Source organism: Rhyacophila brunnea, unplaced genomic scaffold (assembly GCF_057557595.1).
Source record: "Rhyacophila brunnea isolate RB1 unplaced genomic scaffold, BYU_Rbru_1.0 scaffold_7, whole genome shotgun sequence".
Taxonomy (NCBI): domain Eukaryota; kingdom Metazoa; phylum Arthropoda; class Insecta; order Trichoptera; family Rhyacophilidae; genus Rhyacophila; species Rhyacophila brunnea.
The window spans coordinates 12189554-12212307 of NW_028233339.1; the positions used below are offsets into that span (position 1 = coordinate 12189554).

At 32.9% G+C, this 22754-nt stretch overlaps 2 protein-coding genes across 5 annotated transcripts in view; both read left to right on the forward strand.

The window, feature by feature from the left end:
• Nucleotides 1-2374: 2374 nt before the first annotated feature.
• LOC147064498 (intraflagellar transport protein 81 homolog) lies at nucleotides 2375-8573 on the forward strand. Of its 4 annotated transcripts, none has more exons than XM_085957371.1 (11): nucleotides 2375-2741; nucleotides 3534-3927; nucleotides 4081-4202; nucleotides 4349-4480; nucleotides 5831-5962; nucleotides 6059-6259; nucleotides 6337-6456; nucleotides 6577-6753; nucleotides 7048-7173; nucleotides 7650-7919; nucleotides 8216-8572. In XM_085957371.1, the coding sequence occupies exons 1-11, from the start codon at nucleotides 2595-2597 to the stop codon at nucleotides 8378-8380; spliced, it is 1986 nt and encodes a 661-aa protein (XP_085813497.1). In that variant the 5' UTR covers nucleotides 2375-2594; the 3' UTR covers nucleotides 8381-8572. The 4 variants fall into 4 exon arrangements, with proteins under 4 accessions (XP_085813497.1, XP_085813500.1, XP_085813499.1 ...); XM_085957374.1 differs by lacking the exon at nucleotides 2375-2741 and adding an exon at nucleotides 3256-3334 and having other exon boundaries at nucleotides 8216-8573; XM_085957373.1 differs by lacking the exon at nucleotides 2375-2741 and adding an exon at nucleotides 3256-3448.
• Nucleotides 8574-10727: 2154 nt separating this feature from the next.
• Nucleotides 10728-22754, forward strand: part of milt (trafficking kinesin-binding protein milt) — a 184564-nt gene continuing 172537 nt past the window's right edge. The window contains exons 1-2 of the mRNA XM_085957531.1: nucleotides 10728-10924; nucleotides 12016-12088. The gene's annotated coding sequence lies outside the window, so the exon portion shown is untranslated. The remainder of the gene's footprint in view (nucleotides 10925-12015; nucleotides 12089-22754) is intronic.

Consider the following 22754-nt stretch of genomic DNA (forward strand, 5'->3'; position numbering starts at 1 on the left):
GTTTAGACCAGGGGTAGTCAACCTTTTTATACCTACCGCCTACTTTTGTATCTCTGTTAGTCAGTGCTCGAAATGGAAAAGTTTACGAACCTGAGCGCTTCAAAATTTTCTGAGGATATTAATATGGTTATCAAATTTTATGGGTATTTTATAAACATAAATGTGCTAGATTTTTTGTTATATGGCACATCTACCTCAGCCGGTCAAAATATTTTAACCACGAGACGGAGCGATAACTTTACAGATTCCACAAACCGGAACGGCGCTCCGGTGCGCTCCGGTCCATTTCGAGCCCTGCTGTTAGTAGTAAAATTTTCTAACCGCCCACCGGTTCCGCAGTAATGGTAATTTATAAAGTAGGGAAGTAACTTTACTTTATAAAGCAAAGTTAAAGCATATAATAATAATTACTTACCAACTACTTTATGGCAGACTTTCGCTAAGTTTGGCAGAATAAATCTTTATAAAACAACTTACCTACTGTAGTTAAATCTACCTTTTTATTTATAATTTGCATACATAGAAGCATGATGTCTGATTAAATTACATTTAATTAATTAAATTATTAATGAGATCCTTGAGGCTGACGCTGCGGAACTAAATACTGATCTGACTCAATTTTTACCGTCCACCATAAAAGCTAGAACGCCCACAAGTGGGCGGTAGGGACCAGAATGACGAGCCCTGGTTTAGACGGTTAACTTATTGTAACAATTAACCGTCTCAATACATAAATATGATAAACTACCCTCGACAGCCGCCGATAGCAGTCTTGTGTATAGAATAGATATGCTGGTAGTAATGTTTTTGTGTTACAAACCTACAAACTTATCTGAAGAATGGGATGGGGGAGCCACTGTCGAAAACTACCCAATCAAGACTCATAACTGGACAAAATCTGACATTCAAATGAAATTTTTAAAATGGCGTCCTATGGTAGTTCGTAGTTCTACAGATAAGTTTGTTGGTCTGTAAGTAGATAATAATAAAAATGTCCAGTAAACAATTCACCACGTGTTCAATAATCATAACTTTTAATATTGTGTTCTGATAAATATAAAATGAATATTATCATCACAATGCATAGCTTAGCAAATTTTTAGATCAATTATACCAATCTTGTGATATTAAAATTAATTATTTATCATAAACCTTTAACTAGTTGAATTTTTTATGAATAATACATTTATTATCAAACTGAGGTGATGCACATAACTATTTTTATATACCTACTTACCTGTTAGTGATAATATTTTGTGAACTGAAAAAGTTGTAAAATTTAATAAAACAGATTTTAGAACCATAATATCTTTTAATAATAACAAACACTTATCCCATATTTTTTCTCATTTTGCAGTTCTGAAATGCATTTATAACAAAAAAATATTACATCAATCCTTCTTCAGTGAGAGCAGTGGTGCATGACCTATTTGAAAGAAGGGCCAATAATTTATCCATTTTATAATTTTTCACGGGTCGCAGTGGGTAAAAGTGTTGATAGTGAATGATATATACTAGACAAGACATACCTACATTTTATTATTTTAAACTTGCACTGACAAAATTTCTGAAGAACTAACACTAAAATACGTGTTTTAAAAACACTAATCTAAAAATATACTACACCTGCATCGCAGACAGTCACTCATTTGTAAAAAAATGAATTCAGTGATGAGTATGTCTTGTTATTCTGTTGCCGAGGTTTGTGCAGTACTGCTCTAGAGTTCCCCGATAAAGTGATATTTTTACAACAAATGATTGTTAACCATTTTCTCAATTATTGTAATTTGCTGGAAATATGATAGTTCGGAAAAAAAATGTTTGTAATAATTCTTAAAATATGCACCTATTCATTATAATATGCCGGTTGCTGTGATCTACTTGGTAGCCTTGTACACTATAGATCTGGAAGGTTTGGGTTCGAATCCCACCATCTGCTTTTAATACAGATAATTTTTCTTGCAATTCGTGTATGTAGATCCATGGTACAGGTATTTCTAATGTTCCTCTTTACTCTCTTCTATTTGCATCTTCTAAATAATGGTTTTTCAGCGAATGGTTAAAATGAACCCTCGTAAATATAAATATTTTAAGTCATTTCTTACAATGTGGACAGGCATTTATGCTATCTCTGGAGTTTACAGCATGAAAAAATAATCATTAATCATCCTTAAACCAATAAACACAACAACAAAAAATTATAGCAAAAGGTACACACTCTACTATTGATATCTAATACTAAATAGTAACTAACTTTTCTTTCTGTTTACCTATTTAGGTACCATGAGTTAAGAAAAGTAATTTATTTTACAGTTGGACACCCTAATATTGCCACAACTCAATAATAAAATTCATTTATGTAGTCTGTAAAATCATAACAAACATTGTCGCTATAGCAACCTGTACAAAACATACAAACATTACAAAACATGTTTTATGTATACATGCCATTTCGGGAAAACTTTACTGTTTCTATTTACTCATTTCTTAGGACATCAATTTATTATTTTTGTTCACAAATTTATAAAATAAAATATAATACAAAAGGTAAGTAGGTATATCAGCATTTATAGAAATCAAAAGCTCCTGTAAAAATGACAGAACAATTGAAATACATATCGAGTGAATTGAATAAGGAATTGGGAACAAATTATGACCTCATCAAATTCGATGCTCTCAGTGAGGTCCAACACCTACAAGTACTTCTTGATTTACTCGCCCATTATGACGCAGGGCAAAAGGTAATATGAAATATATTACCTATGTAATTCAATTTTATATCTATTTGTCAGAGAGAAAGGGTCTTATGTCCATTCGAGGATTCATAGAAAAATAACTGACTGGATACACACAATATGAAAATTGAACTACATTGATAGGTAGGTAATAGTAAAGTTGATGGCATATTATACATTTATCTATAAATCGAATTATGAACATAGGACCGTTTGCCTCTCGATAATGATAAATATTGTAAGATCCTTTTAATTGTCATTGGTTTTTATTAAAAATTCCCTTATCTAACTGCTAAATCCTTATTTCAATGGGATATTACACAGGTGTCACATTTCTGTAAGTATATTTTGAGAAAATCGAATTTGGAAGATTCGAATCAATAGACAATATCTTTTCAAATAGATACCCTATTTGGACATACAATACCTTTACAGACCTACAAACTTATCTGAAGAATGGGATGGGGGAGTCACTGTCAAAAACTACCCAATCGAGACTCGTAACTGGACACGATCTGACATTCGTATGAAATTGTCAAAATGGCGACCTATGGTAGTTCGTAGTTCCATTTTTGGCCATTCTACAGATAAGTTTGTAGGTCTGTACCATTGTTCCTGCTCTTGAATATTCTTCTAAGCAAATATCTAGTGTATTTAATGTAGCAAAGTTGGTAAAATTTTAAATAAAATATAGACAAAAATCCCTATTGCTTGTGAGAATTATTTTTCACTTCGGTTTGACAATAAATTCTCTAATATTGCAATACAAATCTCCATTATAATATGCAATAATTTCAGGTTGTTGTCAAAGAAGAAGAACCTGAGACAATATCAATAAAGTTATTAGACATGCTACGGAATGTCAAATACAAACCCGAACCTGGAACCGACTTGTCAGTTTTTCGCAAAAACTTGGTGACAGGCGACAGAGTAACAATTTTCAACTTGCTCCAATGGCTACTTAAGAATCGAGAGCAAGTCAAGAAGACAGCGTACCTCGCCAAGTATTTGATCAGGCCTGATATTCCGGCTGATATACTAGGTATCGCTGACATGGCTGACCTTCTAGAGACGCATGACAAGCTAATGGAAGAGTTTAAAGAAGCGCATAAACATTCTGTTGCATTCGGAAAAAATAATTCGTCTGAAGTTATCAATGATATTAAGGAAATGGCTTTAGAAAGAGATATAGGTTTGTACAATATAAATTATTTAATTAAACAGTGTCAGTGCCTGGAAAACCAAACAAATTTAATTTTAATAACACAATAAAATCTCTACTGTATTTTTAATTACCTACCTAAAATCAACTCATAAGCAAAATAATAATTTTATATTATTGCAGTAATAAAACGTTTGGAAGTTGCACAAACAAACCTTTACGACGTCTCCAACAAAGAAAATTTACTGACTGTTGCAAAAGCGTTACGAAATCAGCAAGAAAAGTCCAAACAGCTTTCTTCTCAAGTAAGTGTGAAAATTAATTCATAAACTCAACATGATAGTTTTGTTGATTTATGTTTTATGTCAATAGATAAAACTTCTTTGATTCACTTCTCATGTCGAAATTATTTAATGTCATTAGTTATTAATGTAAATTTTTATAATCATAGCTCTCGGAACAAGAACAGAAGCTTAAAAAAGCTAGTGAGCATTTACAGCGAAGTCTTTCCTCATTCAGAGGACAGGCTCCAACACCAAAAGCTCCCACTGATCTTATGCAGCGGTTACACGAGGAACTCAAGGTGACGTAAACTATTAATGACATCTTCAAATTAAGCGTACTGCAGGAAAATCTCCATAACATGTATTTTGAATTATTTCTAGTCTTCACAAATAAAAATAAAAAACACTTTTAAATACAATAATTATAGATTTAACTTTTTAGCGCCTGTACACGTGCATGGATTTACCTGCACCAATAGTGTGTATTTTAAACTATCGCGATAATAACTATTTACACGTAAAAGTGCTGACTGTCTCTCCAATCACATTCTTCAATAATGAGTGAGACGTGATATTGTCTTTGTATGGTACTATTTGACAGGTCGTGAAAATCGGCTAACCTCACAATGAGTGCACAGTGTAGTTCATTTTTTTAACGGCAGGTTCGCCACTATCGTTCTATTGCATAGGCACAGATATCACACAGTCCAATTGTCGCGTGAAAATTTAGAAGCTTCTGAACTTTTTTAATTCATGCATGCAATTTTGTAATTTACAAGATAATCCGTGTTTACATGTGCATTTTTTTGATATGACCGGGATAATACGTTCTGTCAGCAGTAAATCTATGAACGTGTAAACGGGGTATTTGTTTAACGGATATTTTCATTCTCTATAAAGTGGTCCGTAAATCGAAATAAATTAAAATTAAATCGTTGTCATCTTGCCAACTACCTAATGTTTGTCCATTATAATTATCAAATTTGAAAAATATTTTGGCAATTCCTTGTAACGAGCATCCATTAACCGGGTGTAGGTATGCCACAAGAGCGTTTACGCACTCTACAAATCCATGCATGCAAGGCCGGTCATAGAAAATGAGTACGTATACATGCTGTACACTACATTCACTACACTAGCCTCGGTGGGCTGTTTTAAATAAATTAATATATTGTACACAATATACTGCCATCTCTTGTAATCATTGTGACATTCTTAACCGATATACAAGTCTTTATGATATTATACTTTTAATATATTTCTAAATAATGATGTTTCTAAGGTTTCATTTTTTCATAGAAATTCGTGGCCCGGCGGATACCACCAATCTAATACCTCCCGGCATTTAAAGGAATTTATGGAATCACATAAATATTTAGACTTGTTCAGATGTTTTTATATGCTTTTCTGAGTGATAATACTTACAGTGCGACTTATAATAATAAATAGTGGCCAACACTTCACAATCCCGTAGATATTTAGTGTGACAGGATGAAAGTGGACAGCGGACATATAGCGATATACTTAAAAGAATGGCGGTAGTTTTGTAAGCTGGCAGTGGTGACAAATTCGCCACTATAAATAGAAATCGCACTATAATGTACCTATTCAAATTTTAATATGCCTTCTTTTCATTTTCTGTTTTATAGGTAAATGAGTATCTGGTAAAAGAAAAGAATCCATTTGATTTGGCTAACATTCAACGAGATGTAAGTGTTCTCCACAGTGTTCAAGGGCACGATCACATAACTCGTGACAACCTGATTCAAATTCAAGAAAAGGTAAAAAATACTGAATACATATTATTACATGGAAATCCTTTTACGTGGTCATGTATCTTTTGCATATTCATATCAATTGTTTTGTATTCTAATCAGATGGAAACGGTGAACCGTGAAACCGAAAGCATGGTACAGAAAAAAATGGCCGCTTCCGATCCCCAAGATGATAAATTAACACCGTTTAGACACCAAGCATCTGTGATAAAGCGCAATAAACAAGCAGTTGCAGAAAAACTAGAGAACTTGAAGACGGTGTTCCGTGAAACAGAATTGAAGCTATCTGAAAAACAATCTCAGGTTGGTATAATAATACTATTATCGAGTTATTTAAACATCTTTAAAATTGAAGTATTGTTTTTTCATTTGTTTGACAGGTTCAGCAATTATTAGGCGACACTATTCTTAGAGGAGAAGAATTAAAAAAGTACGTTAATAAACTGAGAACCAAGAGTTCTGTCTATAAAAGACAGAGGGCGATGCTATCTTCGTTGAAGGTAAAAAGAACAATAAACCCTTGTTTGAACTTAATAAAATAAAATTATCATATAGTGCAATAAATAAAATTGATGATTGAATATAACGAATATTCATCCATCGTACTTTAATTTTTTTAGGCAGAAGCGGGAGTATTGACTCGAACACTTGAAATATTGCAATCACGCGACGCCACTTTAGAAGTAGCCCTTCTTAATCATAAAAAATTAAATCTGAATTTGGATTCTCAACCATTTAATAATGAAAGCAACAGTATTGACAATCTGGCTAAACGACCTGTCAATGAAATATCACAGGTAACATTTCATTGTTTCATAATAAGGTATTTCATTACACACCTTCTATTTTTAAGAATGACTAGTAGTTAATTCTAGTTAACATGATCTATTAGTGTCCGCCTTCTATATATTGACATCTACCTTATGGCGCTGTTTGGGATTTAAGTATTACGCCACATGCTTTTTACACGCTTTGCAATAGTTATGGTTTTAGTTCCAGAAACAGCCGCGATAACGTGTACGCTTCGATATAGAAGCCGGAGTCCACTCATTGTTATTCAGTAGATATTGTATTGTGATTGGAATTTATAGATTGTAGCTGAGCTGAATCAAAATTTGACTGAGATTAAACAGGAATTCTCCCCTCTGACAAATCGTTTGAAACCATTAAAAGAGGAATTTCAGCAACTTCAGCAGCAGTATGAACAGAAAAAAAGAGTAAGTTCACAACGTCCTTACTTCTAATTAACCAATCATCTGTACCCATGATGATCACTCTGATAACCAGCATTTAATTCACCTGATAATTCCTTTTTATTTATTTGTCTTAACTTTTATTAACTTTTGATGTCAGCGAGGTAAACACTGTTGTATTTGAAGCATTAAAAAACTTTACGTATTATTGCCATATATTGCAATAACTACATGAAATACCTAATAATAATACCCTATGGCGTATACTCTGAAGACTTAGAGACGAGGCCGTAAGCGAAGCTCTGTGCACAACTGAGAAACACTGTGAAAGGGACCAAGTTCACGATACCAATTCAACGCTTTCGTTAAAGATCTCTACAGAGATTATATTAATCTCTTTTTATGTAGAATTGATTATAGTTAGTGTCACTAGTCACTACATACATAATGTATATTCCCCATTTAAAGTTGAAGCATCATTTCATAATCCATTTTTATAGGTGTTCGATTCGACTTCAATCAACTTGGCTTCTCAAATGGAACCGCTCGAACGCGAGGTGAAAGAATTGAACGAAACCATCAATTCGCAAGAAGAAGAATGGAAAACTCTGCGGCATCGCATTGAAAAAGCAGAACAGCTCTTGGATGTCATAGACCAGGAAAGCAAGTCACGCAGTGGTGATAGTATAACCCCAAAGCCTGTTTCTCGGATGGAAACTTTGCAACAACAGATCAATCATCAAGAAAAGCAATCGGCTATTTTAAAGGAGGTAACTGTAATAAATTATATATTATTTTATGAATTCCAGTGAACGTTTTGTCAATGTGTTTAAAAGTAATGTTCTGAAATCTTAAATCTTGTGAATTATCCGTTCTATAAAAAAAATAGTTTTATCAAATACTGATTTCATTTTAAATTCTTTGTCACCACAAAAATATTTTTGTAATAATGTCGGAAGTGACTTAATTTTTAAAGATGAATAATTAGCTAATTTTTACCAAAATATAACTAAATTTGGCTTGATAGCAATGTAAATATGGTGTAAGTGATTGTGTATTTTTTCAGGAGCAAAAACTGATAAGCGAACGCCAATCGATGCTCGGAGAACAGTCTACCATCTGGTCACAGCTATTTGAATTGCTCGAGTGCAAAATTCAGTGCTTGGAAGACTCTGCTAAAAAACAAGGCTCCGTGACAATTACTAAGCAGGCACAAACTTTGACGTTGTAAAATGAGTAGTGAACATTTCAGTCACACAAGCGATTCAAAAATATTAATAGGTACTTATTTAAGATATAAATATTAATTGTTTCCAGAATCAATATAGATTTTTTGAGCAGACAGATTTGTTTATTTTATAACACGCGGTTCTATGTTTATCGCAATGTATAATACAAATAAATAAAACAATGTAACCAAGTTACTTTTGTTTCATTCTTAACATTATTCGATATAATTATTATGTAAGTACCTATTTAAATAAGATTTATGTTGTAGAAAAATCAATTTTTTTGTTAAATCAAATAAAAATACATTAATGAACTATGTACCTACCTATTCAAAAATATCTCTGATACTTTTAAGAGATCATAGCGTCGGTCCCTATTAAAAAAGTCGGATCTGCAAAATGCTATTTTTCAGTACGAGCAATCAAAGATGTTTCATCAAATATCCTTTGTGACCTATTGCTTACCATAATGAATAAAAATACGGGTTATAGAAACTTTTCTAAACGTTTATAAAAACATCCGCCTGTCTTGTGAACATAGGAGCAACTGTCAGATCCGACGCATCTTGCTCACCCACGCCCAGCCAACAATGTCGGTTGGTAAGAACCGACATTGTTATTCGGACACTCTCGGTAGATCCGTCATTTTTAACTTGAATATTTCGAAATTTTTCAAACAAACAAAAAAAACTGTGATTGTGGTATAAATGTTTAAAGTGTTTAAATAACTTTTACGTAATAATCCGAAAATGACAAAATTTCAGATGCGACTTTTTTAATAGGGACCGACGATAGTAAACTATATTCTAATAGTTAAAATAACAATAATAGTCAGATTATCTTAAAAAATATTTTGGTTTTTCTTTACAACATTGTTTGATACATATTAGTATTAATTCAATATTGTAATCTGTTTGTAGAAAATGATGATGGTTGCATATTGAATTATATGGTAATAATTTGAACGGAATATGCAATTGAAAATCTTTGTTTATTGCAGACAGGTTACTTTATTGCATTTGACAATAATGAATAACTAACACTACAATCGTAATCCTCAATTCTGTGCTACGGCCTGAATATTTTCGGTCTTGATTTGACCTTGACACATTTACTGCTGATCAGTTAATTACCACATTTAATTATCATGCTAATGCTAATAATGTCTAATGGCCATGCACCAGTCACGTTGTCAGCGCTAAATGAGTTAAAGTCATATCTCAAGCGAGGAAAAAAATTAATCCATGAGAACTCTTCATAAATTAATATTTTTATTCTATGAATGAAGAAAACATAGGAGTATAATATCTAGCAACATTGTACGAACTGATATACAGTTAAATCCCACTCATAAATTAATTAAGTACCTACCTATATGATTGTAAATTAATTTATGTCACTCCACAAATACATGCAAAAACATTAATTTCAAACTCAATGCATGTATACACCCGTGAACATTGCTATCAAATTACATGTTGTTTGTACAGTCCACATAGGTACAACACAACACATTGTAAAAAATTGAGTGTTTTACATTGAAACACCATTCCAACCATGCTGTTACTTTTGATGTAGGTAAGATTAATAAAAAATTGGTTTTTTGTCAATGCATTTACATAATAATTATTAATATTATGTTTTCAATCTACAGAGGAAGGAATGCAAAAAGATCTGGTTATTTGAATGACATTTTATTTGTTTTTATACATTATGTTTGTAACAGTATTGTGCAATGTTTATTTGTTTGCAAGCAGATGTATGTCGGTATACACTTAAGCAGACTTTACAATAAATTAGATAGGTACATAGTAATATGGAGTGCAATAAATAAATTTATGCGGTCAAATCTTATCATTTTCACGATAATAGGAGATGCAACTATTAATATTGTGAGAAAGTAGGTATACAAATTTAATTTACTGGCGTTTACATTCTAAAACTCTATTATGTGTTGAAAAAAGTTTTTGGTAATATATTCAGTTACCTATTACAAAATAATTTATATTTTAAAATATTATGTACCTACGTAATAATCTTTAAAAATATACCTAGGTAGGTACCTACGTGGTCAGTTAAAGATACTTAATAATATTATTATATCGCAAATTTTACACACGACTATGAAATAACATTTTTTTAATGTAATTTAATAAAAGTGTTAATAAAAATCACGATAGTTACTTAACCCATGTAAACATAATAATAAATTGTAATTTGATGATCAATCAAAAAATAGTTCCAAGTATAACTATGCTCTTCATATACCAAAGACAAGAATAATAAGTTATGGTATTAAGATGGAGGATTTTGGTGAATAAAATTGAATCCCCTCCCCCTCTCTCAAACGTCTAACCTGAGTGATCTTTCGGTGTGTCGTGTGTGTTGTCTTTCTGTGTTTATAAATCGTTTTTTACGATTTATTGTATGTAAAGTTAATGCATTTAACATGCTGTGATCTAAGTTAAACTACCACCATTCCACTAGAAACCGGAATACTTACAATTGTGCCCCCTGTCAGCGTAATATTAATTTTTATGCACCAGGTACTTAAATGATTTTCTGAAAATCCCTATGACTCAATGGGATTCAAAATGCTAAAATTAAACAATATTCCCTATAAATTCAATCAACGTTTCGTATAAAATGTAATTTAGTATTATGAATGACAACGGCGCGCTGTCATTTGGATATGTTTCGGTGGTTATGCCTTTATTGATTTTGTCTCACTTCTGCAGCTCAAATTTGATCAAGTTTGATAATAATATACATGTATTTCAGATTGAATAATATCAAACCTTCCTTACAGAAGTCAATTGCAATGATTGATTAATTCTATGTTACCTCAAACGTGGTTTTATTTATGTTTGTTTACGTGCCCATTCAAAAATGTTAACTGGTAGCCTTGTCAATAACTCACTTCAGTCAATGCAAAATATTCAGTTATCAGTGTTTACGGTTCGTAATATATCTACATAAATGTAGTGAACGTTAAGCGAATGTTATTTATTATTTACCCGTTTAGGTAAAATTTATTAAAACCTCCCTTTTAAGTAACTTACCAAAGGTCATTGGTCTATTTGGCAGAGAGAATTTTAAATCCCCGAACCTTATTAATCTTAATCTAAGCCAGATGACTGATATCTTTAATGTCATAATGTACAGATAAAACAATATTACACGGCTTATCACCTATTTTAATATTAATTAAAAAATATATGGCGAAGGTTTTCTTAAATCAAAATATAGACTTAAAAATCTTAAAATAATATAGTCTTCATAATAATATTTGTATCCACTAACAAAACTAGTAGATACTTGGTACATTGGTTTTAGGTTTTACGTGTATAATATAATTATAATATAATTATGTCAGTAAGTTCAGGCCTTACTACTTACTGCCTTACCAAACCTCATATTAAATGATGTCACCCTGATAATATCATCTTATTTGCAATGCTCCACATGTCAGTAAATATATTATGATTTATGACCATTCCATTAATAATTCTGGTATATTTATTATTATTACTCACCATAAAATCATAAAAATACTTTGATGCATTGTAATAGTAATTAATACTGAGAGGTAGGTAACAAAATATTGTTTGTCTAATTCTTTTCTCTATTTTTCCAGTTGTGTTTCTGATGAGCTGCAAAAAGGAATATCATCCTGTGGATATTGCAGCTGAATTTCAAATTTTCTAAAGGTAGGTAACATATTATTTTGGACTGAATATTTATAAGTAAAGGCGCGTTGACACGGTCCAAGTACGATCCAAGTAGACTTGGATAGGAATAATTAGTATGAAGATGTCTCATCCAAGTGACAGCTTCATACTATTTATTCCTATCCAAGTGCACTCGTATGTGACATCTTCATACTAATTATTCCTATCCAAGCTACTTGGACCGCGTCCTACTCATCCAAGTTAACTTGGATATGAATAAATAGTATGGAGCTGTCACTTGGATTAGACATCTTCATACTAATTATTCCTATTCAAGTCTCACGTCTCACTGGTTAGGTAGGTATACCGGGTTCGCGATAGTTCGCGATCTAGCTTACTTCCGTTGCCCTTCGACTTCCTTGATGACCAGAAAGAACACGTGTGGATTAGCGAATAATAAGTCTGGTACCCTTTTTTTTAGTAATGTATCCATACAGCACATTTCTTAGATATTGGACTCATGAAAGGATGATAAAAATACTGTATAAAAAATGAGGTGGCATTTTGGCGCTGGCTAGGGGCATTTTATCTAGGAACGTCACTGATTCCACGTTATGTGCATTTCATCAGTTTGGTGACATGTTACGTATTATTCACCGGCTAACTACCATCAAGTAAATAAATTGTTTTCAAATTGATTTTATTTATTCACCAATATACTTCATATACCCAATAATGAATAAGTCATTATGCAGTAAGGATAGAATTTTTTTGTATTCATACTAATGAGTTAAGTTAGTATGTAATGTTATAAATACAAAGTTGTTCGCCTTTTATTTGGCATAATTTGAAGTCTCTGAGACCGCAGTTATTGGAAATAATAATTCCCATGAATCACAGACGATTCGATCTCACCCCTATCAGTGATAGTTGAACTCAACTTTTTGGATGTTCTTATGAGGTTTTTTTTTTTTTAATTATGTCAAAATGCCTGATCAGTAATTGGATAATAATATACCTACGCTATGACAGATTATAGGTACAATCTACGTCATCTGTCACAAATCTGTCACAGCGTGGCAATCCTTTCAATAGGCGAGTCTAAATAGTGAAGTTGTTGGTTTATCACGTTAGTACCTATAAGCAAAACAGTAGCAAGATTAATAAATTCTCCACCTATGTTGAATCTCTGAGCAATTTGAAAATATCCACGAATATCATTAAGTACATTTTACAATCTGAAATATTGAATTTTCTTACATTTGTCTCCGACTTAAATAAGTATTGCATAATAACTACACGTCATAGATAATCGCTTCCCTGAAACTACATATCGTAGGTTAGGTGTGGAATCTCTTGAATAGGCCTAAGTTTTATCCTTTATTCATTTAATTTAAAAGTGATGCTCACATAAAAGTTCACTCCCATTTAAAATTAAATTACGTTTGGTTTTTTCATGCAATCTTCACTCGAAAACTGAAATTGCTATTACCTATATAAAATATACAGCTACGTGTAAACAATAATTTATTAGTTACGTGGCTAACCTTTTTATTTTATATAAAAGCCAACGCAATACTTAGTAAATATTAATACCTATTTACAAATTGTTCCATAATATAATATAGTCACCGCTTTCTGTGTCAAAATTCTGTAAGTAAGATGTAGGTACTTGGTGAAAAATCCATTCATGTATTTTATGAAAGAAACGTCGGTTGAAAATACTAATTGACTTATTTTTCTAAGGAAGTATGTAGGTACCTATAATAATATACATGCGAACGGAAAATACCCCGCACGCGATTTTTTCTATAAAAGAGGCGTGAATTGGCTTTGTTATAATTATTACGAAAGTTATGTAAGTATTTTTTGCTTTATTTATGTAGTTTAATAACTATAAATAGATAAATGAATCCATTTCCTTGGTCGATCTATATTTAATTCTATGTAGGTATTACGTAAATATATCAACAAGAAAAAAACAACAATCCATAGGTTTATAGAAAAAAGTACTTAACTGTAGTTAATATTACGATTTCAATATACAGATAAACTGTCTACCTACTCGTTACTACAGAATGTGATTCAAATATACATAATTATTATTTTGTCATGGGGTAAGAATCAATAATTGTATTAAAGCCACATTTTTCTAGCATACCACTGAAACGAGTGTTATATCTCTCGTTCACAATGAGATCATGTATAAATAATATACATACTATAATAAGTGCTTTCTAAGCCCCACTATCTAGTCAAGCCGTGACACGAAACGGTAAACTTCGATGGTAGTGTTAGTTATTGCTCATAGTTCGAATTCAACATGTTAAACTATTTGTAGAAAATGGTAAGTATTGTAAGTATATTGAAATAAATGAAGATAGTTTGGATGAAATATGCAATCGAAAACCTTTATTTATTGCGAACAGGCTGCCGCATTGCCTTCGAAGATGATCAGAAACTAGCACTACCATCGTAATTCGCACTTAAATTCCACGGCCTATGTATAATCGACTTTGGGTGCTTTCAAATACTATAGTATTTAATCTAATATCTTGTTTTTTACGTACATAAATGCCATGTCGAACAATCCGTGTAGGGAAAGCGACAATGATATTCGTTTTCATGAAGTTGTCTACTAACTGTTTAACTATGTTATTGGTAGAGTGTAGATTTAATAGCTTTTCACTTTTTACTACACTGCTACGCCTCTTTGCCTTATTACCTCGCATAAAATTGGATCAAATGATATTCACTTGTATTAATATAATATGAAGTTATAAATACATAATAGGTATATGTAAAAAATATTTTTTTGAATCTACCATCAACCTATTACACCACTTTCACCCGAGAGCCGGAGTGTTAAGTTGTGAAGCGTATACTCAAACTATAGAATTTATTGTTTTCTTGCTATACCTACCGTTAGATCGGTTTTTATCCAGAGTAGTCGAATCCTAGCTATTCTTCCATGTTTTGGGAGACAGCGGGTCTTCTGTGCGTATGGGTTGCCAGTTTTGTCCATCCTTTTTAATGTTAATCTCCTTTATCTTCCCCATCTGATCACATATTTACCTTCGCTAATACCGCAGATTTCCTCATTTATAACGTAATAGATTCTTGGGTTTACCGTGTGTACTTCCTTATTTCCTCGACGTTTCGGGCTCGTTGCATAGGTCATTATCAAGAGATATGCGCAATGATAAAGTGTAGTGTAGGCAATGACATTAATATGGACGAAGCATCTAGAAAATAAAATAACACTCACTTTGTGTCGGGTCTGCCGGATGGCGAAATTCATATTTTAATATTGGTATCCTACGCTCAAATGAACATTCTGCTTGCAAGCGGTCTGGCGACACCGCTGGGTCTGCCCATACAAAATTTCTGACTGTCAGGTTTCGACTCCACCGTTATTATTGTGTTACAAAATGCCAATGTGCCTAGTTAAAAATTGTAAAAAAATCTACTAAACACTCCAAGAAAGATGGGATATCACTTTGCATGTGTTAGTATTATTTATTATTTATAAAATGCCATTTTAAGATATTGATGAATGTTTATTCAATGCAATTGAATGACAGGAACCATTGGACAGTCAGTCGCCTGTGATTCGCTGGGCTCACTTGCGTCTAATCTCCGAGAAGTCGTAAGTAACCGAGAATCTGTTTTTAACGCAATGAGTCATGACACTAATACGCCATTACAATAAAGGTTATATTACTATAAATTCTCGAAGCTTGTATCGCATAATGGAAACGGATACGTCAATGGTCACGTGACATCTACCTATACATCTATGAATGACTTTCATGCACAATTTCTCGTGCGCGCCGGGTATGAAGTGAGTCGTCCATTTAATATGTCATTGAGTGTAGGTGTATGAATGCAAAGCTCGCTCTAAGAATGCCAAAACTCTTCATTCATTGTATGATCTCTGAGGGTTATGCATGTTATGCATTTGTGTGTCTTCATTTCTAAGCTTCGCAATACACATTTAGTTTTGCCTGTGACTGCTTTGATCTCCATCTATATGTCACGGTGTCTACGTTTTTCCAAAGATATCCTGAGATGGCTTCTGCTTTTCTATACTTGGCATTTATTTGGTAGCTGAACAGATCCACCTGCAGCAAAATCTATACTGCATAATCTGCTGTAGGTATTGGCGTATTTTGAATCACTAGTTTACACCTTACTGTAGGTATATATTAATTACTATTATTAATTATATTATAGTGTAACGACCGTCTAATAAAGCATAGGAGTGGGGTGATTATCAGACATTTTTTAATATATATTTTTTATTCCCCCAGTAACCGTTATAAATCAATAAGTAATTCGCCGAGTTTAATATTGTCGAAGCTATATGTATGGGAAGTGCTATTTTAGTTTTGTATTACCTACGTCAAATCTAGGAAAAATTGGTTTTATGTATAATTTTCATCGTGCATGTAAATATAATATAATGTTGATGGAAGGCTTTAACGAAGACTGACATTTACATATTGTCATAAAACATTTTTTTAACCGTGCAAACAATATCCAGAATATGATATATCAGGGTTAGCGAGCCTTTTTATGTACGCATGCCAAAATTTCCCAATTATTATTTTTTGACGAGCATATTTTCATAGGGAAAAAATAGTTACAAGCATTTTATTAAGAAAGTTAAAAAATATATAATTGAGTTCTTGAGTATTTCTGTATTATTTAGTTTGGTTCATTACACAAAAATTGTAAAGATAAGGCATTCTCTAGCTACAGTGGTCTCCAACGTTGATTGTAAATCGATCAAAATTAGAAGTTCGCGGCGCGGCTTCATGGGATGGGATGAGTGCGATATTATTTTGTGTGTCGCATTCAATCAAAGGTAGCAATTTAAATCAAACGTAATGCTTATTCTTGAAGGGTATCTGCCTGCTATTTTTTATACAATGCAATAAGTATGTCGTTTATGCATGAATTTCGTCATTTCCGTTTGCGCATCGGTTGGTAAACACTATCGGTAAAAATATTATTAAAAACCGAAGAAAATACGCATGGCTATGTCGTCATTATTTTTTTTTAAATTATTATATGTACCCGGGCATCTAATTTTTTTCTCTCCAACATAAAACATTTGCGTGCCATACAAAATCATCTCATGTGCCATAGGTTCGCCATCACTGTGATATAACATACCGTATATTATCTTGTTTCGCTTACAATAGCTAATAAAAGTGTTTGAAAAAAGTGTAAATACCTATCTGTCCGTTTGCTCGATAATAACTCAAAAAATTGTTGGTTATCACTTAATCGACTTTTGTAGAGTTTCATCTTGATTTTCGATATCTCAATGTGTGTCAAAAACTTGCAACAATATGAGGTTAGGCGCGGGTAGAGAAGCGCGCGCCTATAAATTGAACAATTAATAATACGAATAAATATACTTCTTTATTGTGCAGGTTTATCTGTCTACTTTTTCTATCCGTATTTCACACGGACGAAATCGTGGGCGATCGCTAGTCATGGATAAATATGTCGGGTACCTACCTATATTAAATAATTTGAATGTGATAATGTGGTACGCACATCACGATTTAACGTTTTTTTATAACTGCTATATTAATTTAATTTACAAATATGATCGGTAATAAAATGATAATTGAATTTTTCCACACTGATATTAGTGATATTTATTAAATTCATTATTGGCGATCGATAACTACGTACTGTAATTATTATTTAGCTGGCAATTCACCTGTGGCTTTATTAAAACATTCATTATAATGTATACCTATACGAAAATATATTTCATTCTTTATCAGTTGCACTATCTTCGCTACGTTTTTTCAGATAGGTACAAATTATTCATCGAGCTAAAGTGTGCTCCAAACTGAAAGGAGTTTCGCGCATTCTCTTGTAGTAATAATTATTATACAAAATTTCACAGCCATATATCCTTACCGCGAAAATCAGTCGTGTGATTTGAATCTTTAGTTGTTCTTTTGTGTGTATTTTTTAATACTTGCCCGTCAATTTTCATCGGTTTATTGTCAATGTTTTTCTGCAGTATATTATCGAATCTACGTGATTGATTTAGCTTTACCGAATTCGCAAGGAATAATCGTCCTTGTACCGATTATTCAATACGCGAATTGTCTTGTGTCTAGCCGGCAGTCAGTCACCGTGAGTTGCAAGTGATTTATACAGAAGTGATTATCGTATAGATTAGTAAATACTTATTTATGAAACTATACAGCGGAATGGTCCGCCCTGTGATGTTGTTTGTGATATTAATACTCCTAGAAATCACGTAACACGTCATGTTAAGAGGAGGTTTGACTGAGGGAAGATGGCTTGCGGTCAGGGCTTGGTGTCTGGGAAGGGAAAGACTCGACCTGCGATCGGACGAGAAACAATCGCAATGGTCACAGCTGATGAGGCAATCGTCGTGCATTGCTTTTGGGGAGGACGTTCAATGCTTTAATTTTATTATACCAATTAAGGTAAGTAAACACTTTTAGGTGTATTTGTATGATATTACAATTTTATGGCATACAGTTTTCCGTCGCGTGAACCTAAGCAAAAGTAATCATTATTCACCCACTATTTCGTAAAAATGAATCACTTTACTTTATTATTTTCTTGCAAACAATTTAAATCATTCAAACAGAAGTGAAGAGTACATTTATATGCAAGTTATAATTATAAATCATAGTGCAATATACCACAAAGGTCCAAAATTTTCCGGCCTGGGTATTAAAGAGGTGATAGAATCAACCATTTTTACTTTTCGATATAATCACCGTTTATTTCGATAGGTGCCTACATTTTTAGAACGGCAAATTGACGTTTCTATAACACTATAATAATCTGAATGTTCGTCTTTAAACTGGTCTAAAACTTCCTGGAACGTTTGGACCTTACCCCACATCCCGAAGCGGGCCCCCAGGCTAGGATCTTTGGCGGCCCCCCTACCTATCGTTCAAGTTAGAGGCAGTGTAACGATCTCGATACAGTTGGGTATTCCAAATGTTATTTGAGGAAAAATTAAGGGTATTTTTTTAGCGATATTTTGTATTTTTTAATACAACCACTTTTGTGTTATGGACTTGTCGAATATCGACAAACAATGATCAATAATTGCATCGCACAACCACATAATTCTAAATGTTATAATGCTTTAAGTGAAATAGCGACATTTTTTGCTATTAGTGCAATTTTGTGATGTGTGTCGATCCACCACGCCAGGCCCCCAGGCTAGAGCCCTGTCAGCCCCCCTTTGTGGGGGCCATGCTTACTGCTTACTAGTACGAGTATATTAGTATATAGCTAGTTTCAAGAGGTACACACAGTATAAAATTACTTGTTGTTATTACGACAGGTATAAATAAATATTTATTAATTTGTCAATATTTGGGACGTAAATTGTGCAAAAATCATAATCGGATAATAATAAAAATATTTTTCTACAGATAATTTGGCATGAGCATAATAATTATGACTATCTAATCTACTGATAACACTATGTTTTATCGCGAACCCTATCTAAGTCTAATTAGCAATATACCTATTATTAATGTGTAAAGGAGTAAATACTTACCACTTTCACAGACATAACACTCCTCTTCCCGTGCATTGTTTCGTGTATACACAATGGAATATAATCTTACGGTTAAGTATATTAAATATTTCTCAAATGAATTGTTCAGATACCGGTTAATATAAGATTACTTGAACCATTGTCTTCAACGATATAATAGTTAACATTAACCTTCTGCTAATTACGCGAACTTTACTCATCTTGTCCTGCACAATAAATGAGCGCGAATTAAAACGCATGTTATCCACTTTTTATCTTCGCTAATCTATTCAATTTGCATAAGAATAAGCAGTTATTTTAATTATTACAATTAATTATTTCACAACATTGTAATAAAACAGTTTAAACAATTCATGTTCTAGCTACATTAAATTCGCGAACATTTAAATTGCTCCGAGCTAATTTTTTACTCGAATTCGTTAGTTTTTCAGGAGAACACTTTGAAACTTTCAAAGTGTATTGTGTTAGAGTTAGTTGGCCGGAAATAACAAAAATCAATTCGCCTATGTACTTGTAGCGAAGCCAAAATAAAAATGTTTTTTCTTCATTTGTTTACATTTAGGTACAGCATACTATTCAGCCATCTTGTTTTATATTATGAATACAAATCTCTAAAACCAATTCTTGAACAAAATGGCAAATGGTAAGTAACAGAATTAGCATAATACACCATTTCCATTTAGGGCCATTGATTTGTTTGCTTTGTATGCCGGTATTATAGTATTTTTATATACATACAATCTATAAACCTGTGCGTATTCCATATAATCTTTGATGAGTTTTTTTTTTACGAAAATCTCTACAAAATTGATATGAAACCATATTTTTAAGAATTTTATGATAACTAATAATCACTGAAAGTAGGTAGGACCGTTCATTCTAGACTATATTGAACGTTGGGTATATTCATTAGTAGGTATAATAAAATAATAGAAAACGAACCGACAATTTGATGCAGTTACATTTTCGGTTATTCATCCGTCAATTATTGTTATCCAATTGATATGCCCGCGATGCGTAACTATAAATTATAATTATTCATACAGCTAGTGATAATCGAACATGTTATTATTTTTATGATCCGTCGAAGTTACTTTTTATTTTGTTTGTTTATAATGTAGAATCGTTACTTTAGGTATTACACGTTTACATGTACATAACAAAAAATTAAAAGCCACTGCCCATTAGAAGGCCGACCGGTGCAACTCGTCGCAATGGTCCATCAACTGCCGGTCGGTGGGCCAACCACCAGATGTTCCCCTGTCCGTGCGTACCCTACCACGCCTTATTACTCCTACAGCGGTATTCCAGCTTTACCACGCGTCATCAGTCTTCATATTCAGATAGTAACCAGTCTATACTCTACACATACTCAGCTACTGGCCGTCGGGGCAAGTTGCACCGGCCGGCCGTCTAATCGGGGCGCAGGGTTAGTTAGGAGCAATTTTCACATCACCACGTCCACATACGTGCATGCGTGAAACATACTTCAAATATTATGTAACAGCATATTTTCATTACTAACGTTGGATTACGTTTCATGGACTTCAGTTTGTATTAAAGTGTTTTCATAGCAACGTATATATTGGTCTGACTAATCCTCCACTAAAAATGAATACCTACACATGAGTATTTTTTAAATAAAATATTTTTTCAAATAATGGTAATCATGTATCATTATAGAACAAAGCCTCATTTACAGAATGCTGAAAACAATAATGTATAATTTACAACCACATTTTTAACTTTAAAGTCAATTTATTCAACTGTCACCAATGCACCTGTATTAATTGAATTTATAATATATGTTCTCAATTGTACTACTTTGCTTCCAAAGAAGTGGGTAGGTAGTTATATCTTTTGCTATATTATCAAATTATCACCAATCCTATTATTTTAGCATTGTATTATAAATAGTCATTAGTCCTATCTGTACCTACATATTATCAAGTATCTACACCATGGCCCCCATAAGGGGGGGCTAACAGGGTTCTAGTCTAGAGGCCCGGGTTCAGGGGGGCCCGGCGTGGCGGGTCGACCACATAATTGAGATAAACACACATCTTAAATATGCCCTAATAGTAAAAAAAGTCGCCTGTGGCGCTATTTTACTTCGGGGTTGTTACCATTTTAAAACATAAGTATGTATGTGCGATGCAATTTTTGGTTATTGTGTGTTGATACTCGACAACTCCATAATTAGATGTGTTAAAAATCGCTAAAAATACACTGAATTTTTATTTACCTCGAACACCATTTCGAAAACGCCACTGTAGAGCGTCAGACTGCCTTTAACCTTCGTGATAGGTAGGGGGGCCCGCCAAAGGTCCTGGCCTGGGGGCACGCTTCAGGATGTGGGGTCCATGATCTACATACCTCAAGTATAATGACATTTAGAACTTTCTTTCGTAATACCTGCAATTATACATTAGTTAACGCAATTACCTACGGAAGAAGTTTAAATCTCTTAAGTTTGACGACTTTCGTCTCTGTTTAAAATTTTCTGCCACAACCTTTGGAATTTTATTACCTACTCAATTTTATTCGTGATAAAAGTCACGTAGATGTAATATTTAGACGCCTGCAAATATTTTCATATTATATCTCTGTTCAAACACCGCTCGCGAATATCGCTGACATTTTTGTGTACCTATATCGAATTGGAATCCTCTGAAAAAGCACTCATCCAAAACTGCTTCTGACTTGATGCCGTTGGTCTCTCAAGTAGGTACGTATTATTAATAGTTCTTTTATGAGCATTCAATTATGACGGGCATTATTCTTAATATTTTATGATTTGTAAATATGATGTTAGTGTGTATTAAATGCACTAATAGAATATAACGATAAATAGTTAATTACTATTGAATTACTATAAATTATAATTTCCCATACTATCTGGTCAGGTCTATTTATGAATCGATGATCATTGATTACATTGATCACTGAAAAAAGAGATCATGCTGAGAAAATAAAATGAAAATTATCAATCAACACGTATGTAATGAACGTTTTCTTCTTTAATAACATAGGTAGGTAGGTACCTCTTCTTTCGATCATGTCCGATCCTAATATGATCATATGGGCCTCCACAGAGTAGAGGTTTGTATTGACAGATTT